At 42.8% G+C, this 21,859-nt stretch overlaps 1 protein-coding gene across 1 annotated transcript in view; it reads left to right on the top strand.

Moving 5' to 3' along the window:
- Window positions 1-21,859, top strand: part of tmem163a (transmembrane protein 163a) — a 47,316-nt gene that overhangs the window by 17,364 nt on the left and 8,093 nt on the right. The window contains exons 3-5 of the mRNA XM_053440525.1: window positions 17,052-17,095; window positions 17,816-17,907; window positions 19,333-19,429. Of these exons, the coding sequence (XP_053296500.1) occupies window positions 17,052-17,095; window positions 17,816-17,907; window positions 19,333-19,429 (233 nt within the window). The remainder of the gene's footprint in view (window positions 1-17,051; window positions 17,096-17,815; window positions 17,908-19,332; window positions 19,430-21,859) is intronic.

Below are 21,859 nucleotides of genomic sequence, written 5' to 3'. Positions count from 1 at the left end.
CTGAGAGGAATGGAGGAGCAGCTGAACAAATATTATCTGTGTTTCTGTGCTGACAGAGATGAGAGTTTGGCAGTTTTCCTTTTTCTTTTGAGAAAATCTAGTTATCTGTATAAAATTACATTGGACAATGGTTAAATATGATTCAAAGGCTCAGATTATCTTGGAATATCCAAACTATTGATCCAATGAATGCTTTCTGACCACGACATGCCTCGGTGCAAGAACCACCTGCAGCCTGAGCTTCAACTGAATCAGGCCAACTCTCAGTTTGACCTTCACCTTTAGCCTGCAGGCGATATACTCATTCCTTAAAGGAGACATGTTCCGCTTTATTAGTTTTCTCTTTTCTCTAGTGTGTTCTGTAGTTTTTTATCTGCGAAAACCCCAAAGTCTCCTGAAGCTTCTTAAACCCCTTGTCAGTGCCCAGTACATCACGATCTCATGAGACAATAGCTTCTTTTAAATCAAAGCTTGAAGCGTACTTTTATTGTACCGCATTCCCTGACTCTAGTTTTTATTACTGTGATGGGGATCCTGCTTGAATTTCACAAGTTTAGTGTATTTATTCATTATGATTGTATTTTTATGTTTTTTTTTAATGTGTTATATTGCTTTATATTGCTATATAAATAAAGATATTATCATGATGCTCCACATTTGCATTATGCCTGCCTAGCAGCTATAGTCTGGCACAAGCACCCCCTAATGAAACGAGGCAAAGCAAGAGCAGAGGCCAGTAGTTGCACTGGAGCATCTGGCCAATCAGAGCAGACTTGGCTTTATTGTAAGGAGGGGGGGGCATGAAGGAGACAGGAGCTAAAACCAAGTGTTTCAGACAGAGGCTGAAAAGAGGAGCTGCAGCGATGGACAGCATCAGGAAATTGTTTTATTAACATTAGAGCATGTACAACTTAACTGACCCTAAGATTATGAACGTGAATATGAAGCACAAGTTCTCCTTTAACAATAGAACACATTTAAAACTGATCATTTATTCAGTCAGTCTCATTAGTGTGAAGGTATTCGATGCAGCCCCTGCAGGACTGGTGGAAAACAAAGTGAGTGCTGCCCACCCGGTCCACTCATCCTCAGTTTACACCAGTTTCTTCTGTCACCTCTGGGATCATTTCTTTTCTCCACCACTGAATCACAGTATCCTCCTGTGAGTGCTGAGCAGACAGAAACCCAGCGCCCACTGCTCATGGCGGCTATAACAACAAACAAGCCCTCCTTTGAGCTCAGCCCAGTGAGACGCAGTCAGACAGAGGGAGCAGTATGAAAGGCAGTGGCAGAGCAACAAGCAGCAATTAGGCTAAGTTGATAGAACGGGATGTGAGTGACAGTTCAAGGCTGCTGCACTCTAGAGGATAATTGGCCCAATTTTAGACCTGATTTGCCCCCTTCCGACAATCGAGGGGCCGATCCCGACCGTGAGGATTATCTTCCCAAATAATCTTGAAGGGTGAGGGGTTTCAAAAATAATCTTAAAGCTACCGATTGAGTCGGAGCGAATATGTTGGATATTTACGATAAGCAGAAATAGACAATGAGACGGAAATGGCCGGAAAGCATCACCAACCAGACATTTGTGTACTTGTACAGCTACGACTAAAACTTGTGCTGCAAAATGTATGACACAACTCCGCCATCTCTGAATCTTTTTCATAATGTGTTTAATTTCCCCCCTGAGCAGAACATGTCCTCCTCCATGTTGGTTTGGCTTCCGAAGTCACGTTAAATCACGCGAGTTTCCACCCTCCAGTTCAGAAGGTGGCGCTAATGCTCATAACTGTCAGTTTGCCAACATACATAAAAAAAGTGAAGAAGTGTGTGGTCTGACGTTTCGGGCTAAATCGTCCAGTGTGTGCGATCTGAAGATTATAGGATTCAAAATGGGTTGAATGTGTCATTATGTCTTTGGTCTGCTGCGTTATTTTAAAGATCAGTCAAGAGTTGAAAATCCTCTAGTGTCCAGCAGCAGCCTCTACCTGCTCTGGATAAACCCCAGAACTATCCTGGATCACCTGAGAGGTTACAAGTGTTTTCTATTGTGCTGTCTGAATCCCAGCAAGCAGCAGGGCAAGTTCATGGCCAGGACCCACACACACACACACGCACACACAAACACACTCACTCTCACAGAAGACTAATTTGCACTCAATTTTCTGCCACCGTTCTGCAAAACAACCAAGGCCACTTAGATGATGCCTATTACAGCCTCTCTGTGTGTGTGTGTGTGTGTGTGTGTGTGTGTGTGTGTGTGGTTGTGTGTATGTGTGTGTGTATGTGTGTGTGTGAGTGTCATGATCCTAGCTGATAAGACTGAAATAGATTAGTCTTCAATGGTCTTTCATAATAGTGACTCAGAATGTTTTCAAGTGAATGAGATGATAACTTAATTTGTAGATCACCCACACAAACACAGTTACGAAGAACAAGGTAACACAACACTGAGCAGATGTTAATGACCCAGAACCACTTGGGTCTGTGTGGCACATCTCTCCTCGACCACACACCACTGCTTTAACCGGTTGTTCACGTTTCCGACATGTTGACAACATGGAGGATATCGCCTGTGTGACAGTAAATTTCTCTATCGGTACCTGCTTGTAAACTAACTGATACAGAACGTTCCCCGTGTTGCATCCTGTCAGCTCAGCCAAACAGAGCGGGGACAGGTTCCTCAGATGGATTTCAAGCTGTCACTTGTCCCCAGCTACACAGCCTGCACGGCTTCATCCCTGAAAGCACATCCTGTACATACAGCGGCTCCCTTCTCGATGTGATACCAGAGCCAACTCCAATTTGAAAGTCCGGAGCAGAAATGGTGTCACTGGGAGTGTTGTTTCCCAGCTTGTACGTGTGGGTGCTGATAGGTGTGGATTTGTCATTGTCCTTGCTCTTGTTGTGTGGTTGGCAGTGACACACAACGACAAGTCACTGGTCCTTGTTGCACATATTGGAATTGCTTGGTTTTGTGGTTGTGTTTTTGGTCCTGAAAATGGAAACTGACCCTCAACCGGCTTGGTGAATGCATTTTAAAGGGTATGACTAAAAGCTAGAGCACACTGTGTTTTTTATGGCAGGAGGAGAAAGATCAACATCCCTGCAGTAATAGTGGAACATAAATAATGATTTGTATTTGAATGATAATCCCTTGTAAATAAAGGATCACGACATATGGTTGTTACAGACTGTATTCTAAAAATGTTAAATTGCAGCTACCCCACAATTCTCTCATATATTGTACACACCTCACCTTCTTTTGATCACAATTGGATGCAGAGAATCTCACAAAAAAATAAGTAGACACACAGAATCTTTTTCAAGTCAAGAGTTTCACAGTATGAAATTCAATCTATGCCAGAATGCAGGATGGCAACATTGAGAACTTCACTAACACATCCATGTGTTGTTAGCAGCATTTTCCGTTAGCTCATCATGAAAACATTTAAAAGGCACAAAGTAATATAACCTACTGATAAAGTATGATGTGAAGTTCTATTCAGGTTTTTTGTTTTGTTTTTAATTATAGTTCAAACTGCTTCAAGGACTCTCTACAGCTACCAAACACCAGTAGGTCCGATACGTCCCAGTTTCTTTTTCCCACTCTGAAACCTTTCAGCTCCTTCTGTACTGTTGCCACAGTGAACGGTGACACGACAGACCAGGACAGGAGTGATCCTCACATCCAGAAACTCCTCATCCTCTGGTTTTTGTATAGCCAAAATCTTTAAAAACTCCAAATATTGTTTACTACATTTAACACTGAGGAAAATCCTTAATAAGCTGATCAGATCAGGGGGCTGTGGACTTGATGTTTTTGAGTCACCGGTATTCACCCCAGTCAGATGATTCTCTTCGACTCATGATGTCCCACGGATGGTTCGAATTGATTCTGCACTTCTGCGGCACATTTCCAACGCTGATCAAATCAACCAAAAAGCCTTTCATCCAAATTACTACCACAATCTTGTGAGTGACCCACTGAATTGTTTTCCTCAACCTTCTAACCAGTGCGGAGAGACTTGAGGAGACTGCAGACAATGGTAGACACTGTTGTTTAAGGGCGGCTGAGACTGTGATGTCACCAATAAGCATGTGGCTTGTTTGTTTGTGTTGCTCAGCGTCGTAATGAGTCGAGCAGCGGGGACACGGAGACCGAGCAAAACAAGCAACACTATTAAATTTTCCCCTTTTAACAAAAGTCACAGGGGTGAATGAATATGTATGAGACTGGCATGCAGACAATGGGCCCAGGGCAGGTGTCCCTCTGTCGTAGTAAGTGTATAATAGTGGTGTAGGTCTGTTGTGTTCACCTGTAGTTTTTTGTGTGTCCCCTGGGTCTGTGCCCAGTAAGTCATTTAGGTAATTCTTCTATGCTGGCACGTCCTATTCTTTTGTAAAAGTCAGTAATCATTTATTTTTTGAGGTCTCAGATTTGATACTGGGATTTAAATTAACAGATTTAAAAGAGTATTTTTACCTTTGCATAGCTCTGTAGTCAAGATTGACTTTGAATTCAACTCTGTTTTTGCTCCTGGTTGCGTTTATTTGTCGCAAAAAACACAGAACACCATTCAAACTTTCTGGGTCAGACTTAGGTTTAGATTAGGGTAAGAATAAGGGGTCAGGGATTTGGATTTAACGTTTAGGTTAGGGTATGGGGGGCTAGGGAATGCATCATGAATTATGGATTATTGGATAGAGGTACAATGGTTTAGTGTGTGTGTGTGTGTGTCTGTGTGTGTATGTGTCTCAATCTGATTATGCAGAACAGTCTCCAGAGAGCTTATTATCAACCTTTGTCGTCAGTGACCTGCCTCTCTTCCACTTCACACACATGCATACAGAGTCATGTGTGTACGTACAGGGATGTGCAGGTTAAAATAAATCCCATATGTGCAATAATATGCCAACACATATCACTGTGTCATCACTCACACTCTCTCTCTCTCTCTCTCTCTCTCTCTCTCTCTCTCAGTTTCCCTTTGATCCTTCTCGATTCCGCTGTGTGCTGAGTCCTCACCTGAGTTATGTTTGAATCAGCTCCTCCTCAAGGTCACAGAGACAGAGACCCACACACTGGATACACTGACAATGAGCCACAGAGCCTCTTCAGTCCACTGAGGTGCATAGACTGTCTCAGAGTTGTGTGTATGTTTCATGCCTGGTGTTAAACACATCTTCTGGGTAAATGAACTGAACTGAATGGCTTCCTGTGATGACACGTTCCTTTTTTCAGTTCAGTTAAACACAACACAGCACAACACATGAAGAATGTCTATATAACTATGAATAGGCAGAACACAAAGTGAACAGATTCAGACTCTTTCACTGCGAGTGACGATTTGTGTTCAGTGGTTCATCGATGGAGCGAACTACACAGTGAATATGAGATCATATATATGTTAATCAATGGTTCATTTAAAAACCAATCCATTTTTTAAATATAAATAATTATGAACAAAGAGTTTGGCATGTTCTTCAAAGCGACAGCAATTTCCTGTTCTGGAAGCGAGAGGTTAATGAGGGATGTATGGAGGTCGGCTGTGTTTCAGTTCAGTGAGTCAAAGACTAAAAGGTCTGAACTTTGGTCAATTATTGAATGATTCAGTGAGCAAGTCTGTTGAGCTGTTAAATGAATGATTCTAGTGGTGTTCAGGACAATGCAAATAACTGCTTTGCACATTGTTACACATATGCAAAGCAACAAACTTCAGTTAGGATGGAACTATTCAGAGAGAGAGAGAGAGAGAGAGAGAGAGAGAGAGAGAGAGAGAGAGAGAGAGAGACAGTGAGTTATGGCTCAGGTGTGGGCCTAAAGCAGGAAGCAGTCGGACTCAGGTGTGACTCCATTCTGCCATGAGAACAATTATTTGTTTGTGTGTCTGTGTTTCTCACACGTGTGCGGTCCTCAAACTGTAAAGATGTATCTCGTGCTTTTCACTTTCGTTGAAACCAGAATCTGCGCAGCACTGATCCTGGATCGGAGCCGTGGTATAAAGGTGTCTTCCATTCACACCTCTTGGCCAATCATGAGTCAGTCTCAGCTGTCAATCATGAGGTTTCCCCCTGTTTGTATCGCATCAAATAACAAATCAAAAGTTAATGAGAAAAGGAACATTTGAAGGTAATAGAAACCACAGTAAACAGTGAATCCCTCCTTGCTGGTTAAAGGAAACCACAGCGGCTGTCTTGTTTGTGAACTGGTTTGGATTTCTGTTAATTATCGCTCGCTGTATCCTGCCCGCTGGAAGACTCCAAACATATCAAAGAGAGTAAATTAGTTGGGTAAACAGTGGGGGAGTGTTTATGCGTCTGCCAGCGGGAGCGCTGCGTGACCCAGTGGAAGAGCTCACAGCTCTCCACTATGAGTTTGTATGGGGGGGTGTGAGGGCTGATGTGTATCGGTGCTCAAAGTAACACAAACATCCGAGTTCATTAACTTCAAATGTTGAATAGAAAAGATTTGATAGGTTCCTATGCTTTTCATGAAGGGAGTAAATGAGGACAGAGATGGAAAAACGGTTAAATAAGTGTGTCTAATAATTAAACTCAAATGCTCCCGCTCCCTTTTTACATTATTACCTTGACTGTGACTATAGTTCCTGGTTTTCCAGTGCTGCTCTACATAATCTAATTTAATTTCAATAATTTAATATGGACAAGGTGTTTGGAAGAGTCGAGTCAAGTCGGATTCAGATAAACTGCTTTCAGACCTGCACTGAACTCCTGACATGCTCTTGTGGTCAGTCTATGAGCATATGTCCGAGTCCGAGGCTCCGGACGTTCTCCAGAGACTCTTCTGCCCCTAGTTGAAACTCCAGATACTGTCTGAATGAACCCATGTGAGAATATAGCTGGAGATTATTTCAGAGGATTCACTGCAAGCGATTGGGGGAGTTGATGACATGTGACAGATGCAGACCTGACTGTGGAGGAGGCTCAGACAAACCTCCAGGTGAACCAGGGAGAGGGGACCTGGCACAGATGAGACCAGTTGGCCCATCAACTCTCCCTGGATTCAAAAGTCAGCAGCTGATCTGCCAGAGGGAGGAGAGACACATGGGAAGAGCCGATGCTGAGCTGCTGGAGTATTTAAGTTGACTGTCGTGAGTCGAATAAAAAGTCTTCTGAAAAGCAACACCTTTGTCTCTGGCTGTGTGTGGGAGACCCCGGTGGCATCGATGGTTGCCACCTTTATGAGGGCATGAAGGGGGCTGGGAGAGAACCTCCACCAGTACCAGGGGATCAGGGGGCAGGGGAGAGCAACCAACTCTCAGGCTACTCAACAGAACAAAGGTTTCAACTCAGTCCAGCTCGATTGCTACTCTATATGCATTGTGTGGGAGGCGTTCACATATTCTGAACAACTTCCAACTTGTGGTTTTGTTCTGTGCTCGTGTCGTCCAGCATTGGCAAAGAATGTTCAAGTTTGCTGTAAAAACACAAACAATAATAATAAACAAATATCTTTCTAAAAGGTGCAGTTTTGCCAGTTGGAAACTTGTTCAGTGTTCTGCAATTGTATCTTTCAGAATGTTTAGCCAGGGCAGTAACACTGATCTGCATTGGGAAGAGGAAAGTATCTGAAAATGTTTGTGCAGTACTCTGTCAAAGTGTTACTATGCCAAATTTATGGATTGCGATATTTGCTGGAAAAAGGAAACTGAAATAATTAGTGTGATTCATCTTTGTTTTATTTTCAGTATCATCAATACTTTGTGTGACTTAGCAGCTTGTTAGCCGAGAGCACTGACTGTTCCTGAGGCAGTAGCTGCACAATGCATCTATACATAGAGTAATATCCACAGGGACTCAATTAGATGTTGTTTGTTTTATTGTAATGTGGAGAATTGTACATCTTGGAAGCAGGACCCAGGAAGAATATAACAGTTTTATATTTGGATGTGTATAATGGACAATGTGCTTCTTGCTTTATGGAGTTTGTGGCTTTTTGTCTCTGCACTGAATTCACTGAGTCATGTAGAGTAAAGCAGAGTCAGTTTTGGAGGTGCAGTACATTCAAGTAAGCCCTGCCACAAATTGTAATGTCCGGGTAGTGGTCATCAAGCCCTTTTGTCGTGTCGTTGGTAAATGCAGTGATTGTCACCACGAGCTCAAGACAAGATCCAAGCTGCTAGAAGAGAAAACTTATATTGCAACCCATCCATCAAATCTAGTGAAACAACAGTAACACTATAATACTGTCCCTGTGATGACACTGAACACAGCGGCAGTGGAGGATATTATATCTGCCGCTGATGGACTTCCTCATAACTGTCATTATGGTTGCCTCCAGATGTCCTCTGGCTAATGACATCCCAGTATAACTCACCCAGCTGTGAGGACATTAAGGGAAAATGAGTTGCTTGAGGACATGTCCCTGATACCAACATCACCCGTTTACGACTCTGCCGGGTTTTAATTTCTGCACAACTGTTAAGCACCATGTCCCGAGCTGTGATTAATAATGAGCCCTGTGTGTGTGTTTGTGTGTCTAAGTCGAGCGATGAATCCCTTCATGATGCTAAAACACAGGATGAGGATGTCTGCTCCACTTTGAGCTTCCTAACCTGTTCAAAGGCTTCCAGGGAGATGCTCTTTAAAAACCTGCCGGTGTATAGGAAGCATTAGTCCAATCGGCCGTGTGCTCCTCTACCCTTAATCTCCTCACGATCCCCCCCCCCCCTGACGAGTCCCCCGTGCCAGGCACCTTGCAGATGGCACCTCCCTCACTGTGCCCATCCATCGCCTGCAGTTCTGCCCGAATACAAATCAATACTTACTACGAAGGGGAGAGGGCTGATGGAGCGAGGGAGGTGCACAAAGCAAAGGGAGTGTCGGGAATAAGGTACTGAAGGGAAAGAAAAAGATGAGCGAGGGAAAAGGGGGTTTGTTGGGTTGAGGGGCAGAGGAGACAAATTACTGAGCAAAATGAAAGGGATGGAAATAGATAGGGAGAGCGTAGAGAGAGGGAGGAGGAGAGTGTGGACGGAGGATTAACGGTCAAACAAAAGTGATATGAAGGAGGGAGCGATAAATGGAAGGATATGAAACAATCGACTGCACCAGAGAGGAGAAGAGAGAAAGACAGAGGATGATTGGCAGAAGGAAATGCAGGGATTTCTCTTTTACAGACCAGGCAGGGAACAAGAGGCCCACCCACAGGGAAAGGAAGATTGAAAAAGAAGGAGGCAGGAGAGAACAAGGGAGGGGGGGGGGGGGGGGGGGGGGGGTGAGAGGAAGAGAGAGGAAGAATCTCAGTAGGTTTTTTCCGCAGGGTGAACTCAGCGAGGCGGCGGTGCAGGGCAGAGCCGGGCCGGGCCGAGCTGGAGGTCCTGAATTATTAAACACAGTATTTTGCTGCTAAGCAAGCGACTGCAACCGTGTTGGATGTGTCTGCTGAGGAGGCAAAGGTTGTGTGTGTGTGTGTGTGTGTGTGTGTGTGTGTGTGTGTGTGTGTGTGTGTGTGTGTGTGTGTGTGTGTGTGCTCAGATGAGTGTTTCAGTTCTTGTTATGTAAGAGTTTCATTTTTGCTCAATAATCTTTATTATGGTATTTTGTGTGCAGTTGATTGTTGCTTTGTGTGCGTGTGTTGTCATCAGAGGGTGTGTATGCCTGTTAAGAAGCACTAATTAATGAGGAGCTTTTGTTTTAACTCCCTGCCTCAGTGGAGAGCGATGAGCAATTTTAGACACACACACACACTCTTTCTGTGTGTATTACTGGTAGTGCACTTACTCAATGCTTTCCTCCTAAAATTGACATTGGAAATATAATGATGCTGGATTATATTCAACCTCAGGCATCAGAGTTTTCTTTTAATCCCAAAACACTTTGGTTAAAGCTCGTGAAAGATCCTGTTTTCAGTTAAATGGTCGATATTTCAAATCGCTGCAGGTTTTCCTACCTCAGTTAAGGAGGTTATGTCTCCATCTCTATATGTTTGTTGGTTTGTGTGTTTGCTTAATGGAAAGGTTATTGAACATGTTGGCAGGGGATGTGAGATTTTTCAGATAAAAATGTTCATGGTTTCTTGAAAACATCTGGCAGAATTAGGAGACTGATATGGTGAGTGCAATGTGGTTCAGGGACTACTACAGATGTGATATTTCAGCAGAGAACAATTAAAAAAAAACTGTCATGGAAACCCTGGTTCTTCTTTCCTCCAGAAGGGGATAATGCTTCTGAAGCTCCTCACTTGGGCAGCCGATAATAGTTAGACAAACAGTTGGGTGAGTATTAGCTAAACTTACATCAGCACATGGATAATTTACGACTTAAAAAGCATCATCGTTTTCACAGGCTCCCATTCAGGCAGATCCCTGACCTCACATACCACTTCTCTCACAGATTCCTTCAGGCAGTGGCCCTGATCCCAGATAAGATAAAAACACTAGGAGAGGTTTAAGTGCCGTCTGTGTGATATATTACTGTGGATCTTGGTGATATTGTCAACACATAAACGTTTTTTCTAATACAATGAAAACAGCTTACAGTGATCACGTTTTTCAGAATTTTATGCAGAAAACCTCCTGATTTACACGTTATGAAGATTTGGCCTAAATGGGTCTTAAACCACATTCTGTCGCCCGTCCTGAATACATCTTCATTCATCTGCTCATCTATCGTTTTTCCCCTTTTCTATGGTTTGTCTCACTCTGGGTTAAGGGCAGAGGATGCTGCACCTTGTTAAGCTGAATGAGGCTTATTGTCATCAGTGAATATGGGCTTTACATATAAAACTTGATTAATTGCTATTTGCGAATCCGATTCCTTCAGGAGTTTAACATAATTTTTTATATTCAGTATGTTTCATTTGAGTTTTACTGTCAAATAGCTGCACTAGGTCACCTTGCACATGTTTTGACTAAAAGTGTCGGTGAGTGAAAGCAGAAGTTTTGGTTGAAATTGAGATTCTGCCTCAACCCATTAAAACCAAACTTGAATAATGGAACAGGGATGTTTTCCTTCCATTCCAACCCTGTTGCAACAATTTCTGTTTCAGCCCAGACATGTGCATTTGCGTACAAACCCTGTTTATTTGCCAGGTCCACTTTTAATGATGCATAATTCCTCCTCATTCTCCGCCCTCCCCCCATCACTCTCTCTAAACCTCCTCCCTTCCTCTCATCTCCATCCAGCTCTCTCACTCTTCCTCTCTGGCCTCTCACTCACCTGCCTTTGTTGCTCGTCCCTTCTCATCACATATAATATAACACATCACCGCACAGTGTGAGAATGAAATGAGCTGCTGCTGGTGAACCACACAACCGTACTTCAAACACTTCGAATCCCTTCCCCTCATCTTGGGGATGGTTAAGTGGTTTTCCTCAGCTTCAATAAAGGTGTCTATGGGGAGATATTTTTTTTTACACCACTAACACAGATGAGTCACCTCGATCAGACTGGAAGTTCAGAGAATCACTGATTGGCAGGAGAAGAGTGGCTTCTTTCTCTCTCTCTGTCTCTCTCTCTCTCTCTGTCTCTCTCTCTCTCTCTGTCTTTTGAGCTGCTCTCTCTCTCCCACACTGCCTCTCCGTCTCACTCCAGTTGTCTGTCCATCTGCTGCCCTCTCTGCCTCTTCCTTCATCTCCTACCTCCCACCTCTCAGCACCCTTGTCTCCCCGATGATTACTTGGCTCCTTGTGATGTAATTGAGTTTCGAATCCCAGAATTGAGCCTCTGCCCTTGAGGAACAGAGAATGGGGACGTAATTACATTCCGGTTGGGCTGCAAATGATTCTGCTAATTCGATATGGACTGTTTTCATGCAGTCAGCAGCAGAGGTGGTTTGATGGATGCTGGAACAGAAGGTGTGACTGGGCCTGTCTGCACGCAGCTGGACAAAGAGTCAGACATGAGTCCAGTGTGAACAGTGAGATTTAACACATTTTTATGTTTAGAACCATCACAGTCAGCATCATTTTCAATGAGATATTAAGTCAAGGAAAATTATAGTCTTTTTTTAACTGCTAAATTTAGTTTTAGTGTCCTGGGCTGAGAAGCACACATACACCATTTAATTTAATAGTTTTAATATTCAAAGATGGCACAGTTTGTCTTTCCTGCATAAAGTACGTAAGAAAGTTCATTTTTACGACAACAGGAAAACGTGCAGGACATTCAGACGAGGGGTGTGAAAGGGTATAGCGTCCAATTTTATATCCTGAGATATTTGTTTTTTTTCTGTCTTGCGTTTATCACGTGTACGAGACGTCATCAACGTGCCTGCAGAGGATCTCCTGCTTTGTTTTCACATTGGCTCATTTGGACCTTCTCCAGAGAGAGTCCAGAGAAAGTGAGGAGGTTCACACTCCGACATGTGCGTTCTTATACACAACCTGTCCAGAGAAATTCTCCATTGTTCAGTGCATGTCTGAAAGCAGCTCTAGATACATATTTCAGAAAATAAATCCCTAATCCCCCTGCAGGGCATAATTGGAATAAATGTTTGTAGCATACAAAAAAATTATGTTTTGACGATTACTTTATTAAGTAAGTTTGGGCAGCATTTGGTATATTCTTCATGTGAGATGTTTGGGTTTACTTTACACTCAAATATCTTATCTCAAACATAATAACACATTCATTTAATTCTTAATAATCTTATATTTAACTCTTATTGTGCTTGATGTGTCTTCTGCCTGAACATTGGTGGAGACAGACAGAGGAGAGTGAGTGATGAGTGAGAGAGCCTGGGTGTTAAGTGTTGGCTCTGGCCCCGGCTCTTGCGTAACTCACCGCTAATTAGGATTTAACCGCCGCCAAGTCGCAGTCATTGCTGCGGCTAAATGGTGAGCTGTGTCGGTGCTGGCAGGACATCAGAGTGGACCGTGGGGAACGTGAAGCAGAAAGGAACAGCACAGAACAGAAACACACAAAAAGAGAAACTTCACGGCCATGTGTGTGACGGCCGTAAACTGGAAGGATCATTTGATTCGGGTTAGGATTATTGTTGTGCTCTCTCGTAGTGGATAAAGATGCCAAACAATGACAAAGACCGGAGAGCTGATTGAAAACACTTATATACGATGTGTATTTGCTCACTGAGACAAGTAGACAGACACACACACACACACACACACACAGTATGGGACTCTTGTTGAGTGTTACATGTGCTTTTGCTTCTTCGTGCACCTTCTCATCTTCCTCTTCTCCTCCCTCAACCCCATTGATCATCACACTGCTTCCATTTCTGACCTCCTCTGTTCATGTAGACCTCCATGTAGCTCCATGTCTTTACCCTCACAAGCCTGTGGGGGTGAGGTGGTGTAAACAGAAGTAAATAACAAAACTAATTTGCAGCCTGCTTGGAGTAAACTTGGTTTTCATTAGTTTGCAGTAAATTAACTGACTTGGATAATGACATTAATTCGTTTGAGCGCACCTTAACAATCCTGAGAGGATCCGATGATTTGATTATGAGGATCGCCCCAATAGTTTCTGAAAGGATGACATAAGAAAGTTGCCAGAAGAAACATAAAAGGATATAGTTATTATTTAGTGCTGTCCCTTGGAGAAGAAGGTGCCATCATGAAAAATAAAATCACAGAAGCCAACCAGAACCTTCCCAGTGGATAAGTGGGCCTGCGTTCCCTGATCCCTGTCACTTCTTTACATTTCCTCCAGATCCTGGTGGTTTTCTCCCATCCTCTCCCCTTTCCCTCCCTTCTCGCTCCTCTCCCACTTCCTCCTCCTTCCAGCTTCTTTTCCACCAGTCTTGTTTGCACCGGTCATGCACACTTGCCTCCCTGATTAACTAGCAACCCAAAGGATGTTGCACAGAATAATGTCTGCTCTCCCAGTGAGAGGCATCGATCTGCTGAGAGCTAACTGCCCGAAACGTACATCTTCAACAGAGGATTCCTTTGGGTTTGATGACCTTGTGTATAAAAACTGTACTGAGTTACTTTTTTACAACATACTAAAGTTGGGGGGGACATGATGTGCATGGAAGTAGAAACACGCCCCAAGGTGGTGATGTAGCAGAGGAGATTTAACTGCTTCCCAAATGAGTTTCTCGATGACAGACAGAGAGAGAGGGGGGGGGGGGGGGGGGGACATCTGTTCTTTATGGAGCTGAACTCGTGTTCAAACATAGCGGGGAAAAAGATGCACGTGTGTGTGTGTGTGTGTGTGTGTGTGTGTGTGTGTGTGTGCACAGGCTGCTTCCCCCAGTAAAGTGTTGCTTAGCATTCTAGCTGACTCACTTCATCGATTTTGAATCCAGAGATTCAGATAAATTATTTATTACAGAGCACAGACGATTTGTTATCCCATGTGTTCCTGAGCAGTGATATCACAGTAAATCTGAGGAAACCTACAAAACTAGGTTAAAACCACGACAGGGTTCATGTTCAGTAATACTCTGAACTCTCATACCAGAGCCTCTACTGGAATGTAGACGGTCACACACAGAGGCTTTATGCATCCACGTGCCAATTATCACTGGTCACAACCCACCATGTTACTGCATGTCCACCCGGTAGTGAGAAATCACAAGATTTAACACAAAGGGCATGTGGGGTTAAAGGAAGAAAGAAATGTGAACGGTTTAGCTTCGTTTTCTAGAAGATTACACCTTCACTTTTACGACATGTATATTGGCTTGGCTCCTGTAGCAACTGGGTACTCCTGGAGAAGGGTGCGATTGGGCATTAAGCCTTAAAGGACCCATCGTATGCACATTTTACCACAGTTGATATGGTTCTTATTTTGTCAAAATACCGCAAGGATCATTTAAAACAGCCCTCCCCAGATTGACCTGTTTTATAGGCATGGTGGGACTATGACGTATTTTTCGCTCGTAATCCCATTCAACACACTCTAGCGTATCGTTTCTGACATAGAGGAACCACAACAAATCGCGGGAGTTGTTTTTTTCCAGAGTTTTTGGGACGGTAGACATGCCAGATACAAAAGTGGAATTTATCACCAAAGTCCCCTTTAACAGATTTGTCTGCTGCTAGGTTCCCTTTGAGATATCATGCATCTCTTATCCATCAACCAATTCCAGAAATCTCTGTCTGTATGTATGTGGAAAGCATTTCTCGAGAAAAGTTCATAATCGGTGCCACACTTGGCAGGTGTATTGTTAAGGGTTGAAGGAAGTGGCCTTTTGAATTTGATGCGATTTGGACAAGCAACGTGTTCAATATTTATAAACTTAAAAAAAAAATCAGGCGACCAGTATTCTGTAGCTATGACGGCTCAAGGGTTCCAGAAAGAGGTGATCTTCCCCATTCTAATGGTCTCCTGCCAAATTTAAGATTCATGGTGAAAGACACAAAGCAGAATGTTCCACAATATGCTTTTGCTATCAAATATTTGCAAATCTGACAAGCTCACAAGCCTTTACACCTTAATCTGACCAAAATGGACAAAAGAAAAAAGGGTAACCCATCATGACATGACATGCAGAAGAGTGAGAAGCGGCACCCTGTTTGGGTTTGCCTGTATTTGGTTCTTGAGTAAAATCAACCGCACTCTCCTCTCGGCTGCGTTTCTGGACAGTCCAGATGGGTCAGAGGTCTCCAGAGACTCTGTGTGTGGGAGACAGAGAGCGAGCTCGTACGTGAGAGAGAAGACAATTGAGAGACTTGGAGAAGAGAGAGGGAGACTCTGGGTGATGGTGTCAGAGCAAGAGACAGCATATGTGTGTGTGTGTGTGTGTGTGTGTGTGTGTGCGAGTGTGCCCTGGTGGGCAGTCATGTGTTACGCACCCGGCCTGAGTAGAACCAGCTGTCTGGTATCAGGGGTCCGACCTCTCCTCTCCGCTCCCTTCAATGTCCCCTCGTCCCTCCATGTTGTTCTTTTCCTTCTGCTCCCTTCTTCTGTTTTTATGTAAATGAAGTGAAGTGAGGCTGCTCTTTTTCAAATCAGTGGTTCTATAAGGATTCAAATAAATTAAGTAAGTATTCATCAGTACCAGGCAAAATGCTGTGTCACAAATCTGCCAATAAGTCCAGCTCCCGACGATGTGGTGAGAGACATTGAGACGGGGGATAAGGAAGAAGCAGAGAAAGAGATCTGTGTCAAATGAATTGATAATCTGTCAGTCCCAGAGAAAAGGGAACTCAGGAGAAAGAGATTGAGACGACAGAGACAAAGAGCGAGCGGAGCGATGAAAGATCTGTCGACTTCAAACCGAGTCCCGGCTTGCCCTCCATCTCCTGTTACTATGGTGATTTAACTGCCGATATGGTGTCCCCCGAGACGCTGTCCTGAAAACACGGGGATGGGAGAGAGAGAGAGAGAGAGAGAGAGAGAGAGAGAGAGAGAGAGAGAGAGAGAGAGAGAGAGAGAGACACAAGGACAGACAGAAGGGCACAATAGCAAAGGTGGGATATTAGACTGCTCTGCTAAATGTACAGTACAGTTTCCCTTTACCTCCATGGAACCACTGCATTCATTTAGTATTACAAAACCAAATCTCTACAAAATGCCATAATTGTGTTTATTATTTATACAATAACATAACTCCATCGGGAAAATCACTCGGTTACACACTGTTTTTTTTATGAGCTTCTTTAGCTAATACATAACAACATATAACACCTCAATGCAAATGAAAACGTGAACGTGATTAATAATATGCAGAATTTAAAGCTGCAGAGCCTGACAGTTTCTTCATTAGCTGGTGGAGACTAAACAGTGAGTGATTCAGGGCCAGAAGCAGGACTTTGGGCTTTGAACACTGAAGAAGTTTTCCTTCCTGCACACAGATTGAGAGTTTACTGTCCTCCTTGATGCATGTGGACGTATATATGTTGTGTGTGTGTATATGTACAGTATATATATGATGTGCTCCTGATATGATTAATCCAACACCATCAAGAAGATGTTGCTAATCTTGTCTGTCAACAAAATACACCTTAAAATACACAAACAATGTTTTCTCAAACCTACCTTTGTATATATGTCACGTTAGTGTTATAACTAACTATCTCTCTCTCTCTCTCTCTCTCTCTCTCTCTCTCTCTCTCTCTCTCTCTCTCTCTCTCTCTCTCTCTCTCTCTCTCTCCCTCTCTCTCTCTCTACAGCTTTATCATTCATGAGACACAGCGCGTCAGCCTTTGGATTTGCCGTGAGTTCCAGCTTCCTTTTTTCCTCCATTTTCATTGATCAATTAGTCATAACCTGGGTCCCGGTGATTTATTAATGAATCCCAGTATCCAAAGGGTTATTGGTCCCTTTGTCTCCAAGGTAACAGGGCAGAGACTGTGGTTGAATGTCAAGCTGCTGTTTGTGTTTGCTGAAGAGATTTGCTGCCCTTTGCCAAAATAAAGCTTCTCACCACTTCAATAAGAGACTTGAGAGTTTTATTAGTTTAGGAAATAATCAGAGAAAATCATCAACACACAGAAAAATGTGATTAGCATAACGTGATTGAAATGTAATGAGCTGTAATCTGCAGTGGGAGCTATCTCTTTATTAAAGAGCAGATTTTAATTAGAAAGTGCCTGGCTGTTTACACACTGCAGAGGGGTTAGATCACAGAGGCTCATCATGGGTGTCTTTGCACAATGATGTTGAAAATTGGCTCTTACAGGCTTCCATATGTGATGATGAAGATAATGATCATGCTATTTTTGGGAAATGAAGCATAAAGTCATATGTTGTGGCAATCAAAGACCAATATGGAGCCTTAAAAGAAAGTAAAGACCATGCTCTTGATAAAAATGGGACATTTTCAAAAACCCATTTGAGAGTTCCTCCCATGCAGAGATGTTTACTAACTCTAATGCTCCAGCTTCCCGCTCTTTCCTTTCTCTCCTTGGTAACTTGATTTCTTCTTGTGTTGCAGTTCGATGCCTCACTGGACGTCATGTCATCATTCATCGTCCTCTGGCGCTACAGCAATGCAGCAGCGGTGCACTCTGCACACAGAGAGTACATGTGAGTACAGAACACAGCACTGAACTTGATGGATGAGGTTAATGAGGTTAATGATGAATCGGTTAATCTGGACTATGAGTTTAGAGCTGGAAGCAAACATAGGGACGAGGCTTTAAGATGTTTCATATAGAACAGTGGGATCCAAACAGAGGTGCTGTAAGGAGGCAGGTGAATTTAAACACTGGGCGATCAGGCAAACACACAATAACAAACTTCAGAATGCAGAGACAGCGTCCGTATGGCGTGTTTACCACTGAGTGGGTCTGACACCCCGGTGGTGGCTTGAGGGATGAACACGTCTTTATTCACTGCTTCAGTTTCTGAGAGTAGATTGAAGCAAAGCAGCTCAGGTGTGCAGGCGAGTTGGGGGGAGAACAGGAAGCAGGAAGCCTCATACAGCCAGACACAAGGAAGAGCTTCCACTTCTCACTGTTTGTATTCATCTCTTCATCAATCCATCAGTTACATTTATCTTTCCTTTCCTTTGTGTACAAATTGATGGAACAACAAGGGTTGATTAAATTGATGATGATGTGAACGTCGAGCATCTGCTGCAGGTGTTGGTGATAAATAGATGTGAGGATGAATGGATGCAGAGAGGTGCAGTGATCTGTTTCTCAGGGTCTTGTCTCTCCATCCTACTCCTCTTTCATATCAAGAGTTTGCTGGATTCATTACTGACATTTTTACACTTTATGTTATTTACCAAGCCCTGTTTTTTTAGGCTTTTCAGTTGTTTTAGGCAAATACCCGGAGCTCAGAAAGAAAGTTTTTTAGCATGTCTGTTTATTCATTTCTTATTGAACTGCAGTTGTCAGGGCCGCTGCAGCTCAGGAGAGTTCATCCAGTGTCTGTCAGGTCGCTGAGAGCCTCCTTCGTCTTACTTCAGCTTCAGCTCGGTTTGTGTGGCAGATTATGAGAGATCAAGCTGTCACTCTACCATCCATTAACACACACACACACACACACACACACACACACACACAGACACACAGATTCTCTCTCTCACATATCCACATGTGCTGTATTTAAACAAAGAAACAGAAGCATATTACGTAGATGCCAGAGAGACAGAGAGCTATTTACACCCATTTGAGAAAGTTAGGGCCGAGCAGATGAAGAGATATGATGTTGTTGGTTGGAGAGTAAAGTGAAATGTCTTATTCCCATTATAACGTTAACTATGTGGTCTGCAGGAGTCGAATTAAAGTTATTTTTCAAGGCAAGAAGAGAAGGAAAAAGTTTCCTTATTCTCAGTGAATTACAACAGTTTTACTACAAGCATCAAAACCATGGGCGAAATGCAGGAGAAATACACAAGCACTGGGAGAGTGTCACTGTGCTAGTGTCAACCTTTTAAAGTTGTTGCTTGGCTCCACTTTGTGTAACAACCTAACACTCGCCTGGTCTGTCTGTCTCTTACAGAGCGTGTGTAGTTCTTGGGGTCGTGTTTGTTCTCTCGTCCTTGTGCATCCTTGGAAAGGCAATCCATAATCTGGCAACCAAGATGCTCCCAGAAGTGGTAAGAACGTACACACACGCACACACACACACACACACGCACACAAATGAAAACTAAAAATACAAAATATATGTCTAAAACCAGTGCAACATTTGTGTATAATGTGCAGTGTGTACAGTAGTTTTAGTAAAAAATTTGAAAATGTGGAGATGATAGGTTTGATTCTACATCAGATCACATGTCACATCTTTATCTAACCTTATCTTATGTTTATCTAACCTTATCTTATGTTTATCTAACCTTAACCAAAACCCTATATCTGAACTATTGTCATCATTGCCTCAAGATTGAAGGTATTACTTGTTGTAGAGTCGGAAATTAATCTCCTGGTCTCTATTCCCGAAATAATGGACACTTAGTTCTGCTCTTTAGAGAGCAGCAAGTTCAGGCTGAATTAATCATCAGTGGTGTTTCCATCATCATCACAGCTGTAGTGTGATTCTATTGGTTAATTGTGAGTAGAAAGTAGTGCACATGCCATGAGCATGATGTTCCATGGTGCCGCTGCATAATATATCTATTTCTCATTCAACATTCAAAGCCATAAGTACCACATAGTGCACTATCAAGTGATTCCAGAAACTGAGCATGATATTTTTAGAACTGTCCAAATATTGATGTATATCTCAGTGAGCCAGTTGTGATGTGTTGTCAGATTGAGGAAAATTTCACACCTTATATCATTATAACAAAAAAGAAAAGATTCACACAGTAAAAGATCTGGTTTGTCAGATCCAGGTCGAGAGCAGCTCTTACATAGTTTTAAATGTGCTAGTTATTAATTTAATCATAATGAAACAATAAGAGGCGTACACAGATGCAGGTGTGTGTGAGTTCCCGGCAGCCTGCACACCAAATACACACATTTATAAAGACATTAGAAAATGGATGAATATGAACAATACCCATTTAGATTGAATCAGGGCAAACACACCCAGCACATGTACACACAGGCAAACACACACACACAGACACATCATTTATCCTTGTGGGCTCTGTGTCTTTTTTTAGCTCTGTGCCGTTGCTTTTTAGACGTCAGAGTTTTTGTCTCTCTCCACCTGACTTGTTTCCTTTTTTCCTCTTTGGCACATACACACACAGAAACACAGACACACATACACACACAGGCACACACAGAACACTGACACACACACACAGACACACGGCTCTCTAGAGGTGTTAAGACTATGAATAAGGCTTGAAAATAGTCTCTTCCTTCTGTTGCTGGGGCACTGCCCAGTTCTTCCACCCTCACACTCTTTGGGAGGGGGGTCCAGCTCGTAGTTTCCAGTTCTCTACTTTGAACCCTGATTTTTTTGGCTTGTCAGATATTTAACCCTCACAATCTGTCCAGGTAACTAACTAACCGGTGAAGCCATGGCACCTAGTCAAATCTGTAATCTGGGTTAGGGTTATCTGCACTCTCACCACAAGATGCCACCAAATCCTCCTCACTGAAGTGTCCCATAATGTCGCTTCAAAGCTTCAAGATCCACTTTCTGATTTAGCTAAAGAGCCAGCAGCTCCCTCACCACCCAGAGTATCTTCACTTCCCCCTGTTGATGTTGTTTAAAGTCAACAGACACTAAAATTAGAGGACATTTGAGACTTGGGGTACCGTCATTATTTATTCATTGACAGCATTCAAAGAGTTTATCTAAACCCTGTGGAGTCTTTTTGTAAATAAATAAAACAGGTCTGTCTATGTTTGGTGCCTAATATAGTTATTAAATCAGTTTCCTTCCTCATAACCCATTTGTAAAGTTGATTTTTCTTTAAATACATTTTCAAACCTTGTTTGTGTAGATATATGTTTATGAACCTTATCTTCCATGTTGTACCCTGTACCCTGTACAACATGGAAGATAGTAGCTGGGACCCTGAGCTGAGAAGGGCCAATGGATGATTGCACTAGTCAGCAGCAATGATAATTGTTTATGTCTCCCAAGGTCCCTTTTGCCCGGGGCCCCCAAAGTCATCATGATAAATTAAGTTACATAACTGTTTTAAATTTTTTATTTCCAACAAATTAGTTTCTCAGATGCCTTAGTGTATAAGCACAACCTCCATTTTTATGAATAGGCTTAGGTATCTCAATAGGACATGTTGATAAATTAAAGCTAAATTAATAATAGATTACTCCCTTAAAGTAAAAGTAAATATAGCAACAGACTAACAGGGTACAACCACTGAAACACGGATTAGAAAGAGAAGGCTATGTCAGTATTCATGTGGATAAACAAGATTTGAGGGAAGGATGCATGTGGGGAGGCTTCATGTGAGATTGTGTAATTATCATAGTGGACAAACAAAGTGTGTCCTCTTGTCTTTAAGTGAGTGCTTGTTATGATTGAAGCCCCTTTGACCACAAACCAGAGAGAGAACGGCGTGAGACTGGAGCCGGTGGAGAGGCGGCAGAACAATGCAGCA

Source organism: Pleuronectes platessa, chromosome 14, assembly GCF_947347685.1.
Source record: "Pleuronectes platessa chromosome 14, fPlePla1.1, whole genome shotgun sequence".
Taxonomy (NCBI): domain Eukaryota; kingdom Metazoa; phylum Chordata; class Actinopteri; order Pleuronectiformes; family Pleuronectidae; genus Pleuronectes; species Pleuronectes platessa.
Note: the sequence above shows the minus strand (reverse complement) of the source record. Positions and strands in the feature narration are given on the sequence as shown.